Genomic DNA, 2,452 nt, shown 5'->3' with positions numbered 1-2,452 from the left:
TTGTCTGACAAGGTTCTAGTTCATCTTGTACTTGTAAGATGCAAAGTTATTGTGATCAAGCTTCTCCATGGGAAGTGAACTACTCGTTTGTGTATTCATTGTTGGTGTAGACTTTTGGCTTCTCAACTTCTTTCTTCTATCATGTACACATGCTATGTAGCATCACTATGATGGCGATGGTTAGTTTGACATGGACATCTCAAGCAAATGAACACTATAGATAGATGAGCTATTTTGAAAGCTCACGCTCTGCTACCATGTAAATAAATAGGGTTTCCTAATTATTTATGCAGAAACAATGTGTTATGCGGATGTAAGAGAGAAGTTGAGAAGAGAGTTAGAGATTAGTCATTACGATTCACGAACATTCACAAGAGAGGAGATGAAAATATTAAGCACAAAGAGGAAAAAAGTCAACATTCCAATAAGCCTTTGTCTATAGTATATACATGTTTGAATACACCAACCACATTGAATGTGTTTGGGTAAGTCTATAATTAGACTTACACTCAAGTACGATTTATCATAAGAATATCTGAGTATTCCTTGACTGCACTAATTCCGAGTGGCTAATTGGATATTGAATATAGTTGCTCATGTAACTACATAATTTACACTGTTTCCAATCAAGTGTGACTTCCATTTATACACACACATGCATGTTGAGCTTCTCTCAAAAAACATCAACTTGGGTAAAGAGGAGATAACCACCTTATGAATTGTGATCAATCTTAGCCCAATGAATTACTTAAATTAAGTATCAATAAAATTCCTTACCAACTCACAGCAAATGTTTATGGTTCTTCTGACTTGCCTATCCTACAATTTCACAAAAAAAACTTACATCTAATTTCATTTTCAATGAATGCATGTCTGAGAATATAAATAAATATGACTTTTCTTACCTAGCACTTGCCCCACATAATAAGGGTCCAATACCCAAAACACCTTTACAACTAAGAATAACAGTATGATTCACTTTATCATCTATCAACAGAACAATATCAGAGAATGATTCAACAAAAGACTTAAATTATTCTGTACTTCTGAAATTCCATGATGAAATACACATCACAATCAAATTGGAAGAGTAAAACTTTCCCAAACATCAAAACATTAACTAAATTAGTGCCAATACTCTTCATACAATCTAAATAAAACATTCAACTATGAAGGGTGCCCTAATTCTTTTCCCCACAATCTTAATGAGAATTGTACATCCGTGGACAGCTGTGAGTCAATCGTAATAGGTTGCCATTGTGAACTGCTTCCCTTCTCAAAACTGTTCACCTTCAAATAATAACACGTTACTTATCAAAGAAATATAAACGCACAATTCCTTTATTTCTCAACCAACAATACCTCTTTTCCTCTTTACACCATATCAAATAGCATCTGTTGCTTTAAGCTTTTATAATTCAAAACCATCGATTCAAAAAGTACTGACACATTCATTTCCGAAAATGTCTCATAAAGATTTTTAATTTGGTATCTCATATATTAACACACCCAGCTATAGTAGCATCTCACTGCCACTACTTAATATTTCAAATTCAGCACATATTTCTGAACAGTGACATTGGAATGCTTTCAGTGTTTCAACTATCAGCATATTACGCAATCCCAAAAAATGAGAGCATTTAACGATCTCAATTTACAATTTCAGCACAACACATTCAACCTAATTTATAGGTTTTATGATAGGCAAATTTCTCAATGAAAAGTACAGGTTTTTAAGCTGGAATGTATCAAAATTTTCCAGAACAAACAAAGAGGTATAGCTAGTAGAAAATACAAAAGGAAAAATCTCACAACAGGCAGGAATAACAATTAGCAATACACATCCATATAAGTTGTAAAACATCCTACGGGTCTCACAATGCTTCAATTTTGTGAGGGGCTGTGCTCTCTCTCTCTCTCTCTCATTCTCTGTTTCTGAATCCTTTAGAATTTACCCATATTTATCCCAACTGCATGGTAGCTCTGGCATTGGCAGGTCTCTTCTTCTGATGATAGACTTCATCAACATTTTTGCTTTTCTAAATGCAGTTAGTCATCCAAGTAGTAATAAGACCCAGCAGACTTCTGTTCCCTATCCTTCGTGGATTCGAGCTTGTTTATACGAGGTCTAAAATTAGTTGGGTCCCGTCGGAATGTAATGTCCAAATGCTGAAACCAAAGCAACAGTTTATTTAATAGCAAGTTCCTCATGTGTGAGTATGTACATACCTAAACAAACAAACATTAAACTAAATTAAAGGTTCATGAATCTACCGAAAGGAACAAGTTCATTCCAGTCAAGAGACTTTGAGGCGTGTTTGCAACACAATCCACAGACGGCTTTCCCTCGTATACAATCACTCTATCAGCCAGATAGGTTGCCATGATGAAATCGTGTTCAACAACGAATGCGGTCTTCTTGGCATGCAAGATGAAACGCTTGATAACTTTT

General features: G+C 35.0%; 1 protein-coding gene across 1 annotated transcript; it reads right to left on the bottom strand.

Moving 5' to 3' along the window:
• Window positions 1-1,617: 1,617 nt before the first annotated feature.
• On the bottom strand, window positions 1,618-2,446 carry LOC147847307 (ABC transporter E family member 2-like). Its single transcript, XM_087339333.1, has 2 exons — window positions 2,275-2,446; window positions 1,618-2,169 (listed from the first exon to the last, which is right to left on the bottom strand). The coding sequence occupies exons 1-2, from the start codon at window positions 2,383-2,385 to the stop codon at window positions 2,050-2,052; spliced, it is 231 nt and encodes a 76-aa protein (XP_087195459.1). The 5' UTR covers window positions 2,386-2,446; the 3' UTR covers window positions 1,618-2,049.
• Between the last annotated feature and the right edge of the window lie 6 nt (window positions 2,447-2,452).

Source organism: Azolla caroliniana, unplaced genomic scaffold, assembly GCF_043228905.1.
Source record: "Azolla caroliniana isolate FFs.n. ecotype wild unplaced genomic scaffold, voAzoCaro1.0.p SCAF_1205, whole genome shotgun sequence".
Lineage (NCBI taxonomy): Eukaryota > Viridiplantae > Streptophyta > Polypodiopsida > Salviniales > Salviniaceae > Azolla > Azolla caroliniana.
The sequence above is the reverse complement of the archived record's forward strand: the minus strand, read 5'-3'. Positions and strand labels throughout refer to the sequence as shown.

Coding starts and splice junctions, on each gene's coding strand:
- LOC147847307 (XM_087339333.1), bottom strand. CDS start 2,385: ATGGCAACCTATCTGGCTGATAGAGTGATTGTATACGAGGGAAAGCCG. Junction 2,170..2,274: donor GAATGAACTTGTTCCTTTCG/GTAGATTCATGA, acceptor CTTTGGTTTCAG/CATTTGGACATTACATTCCG.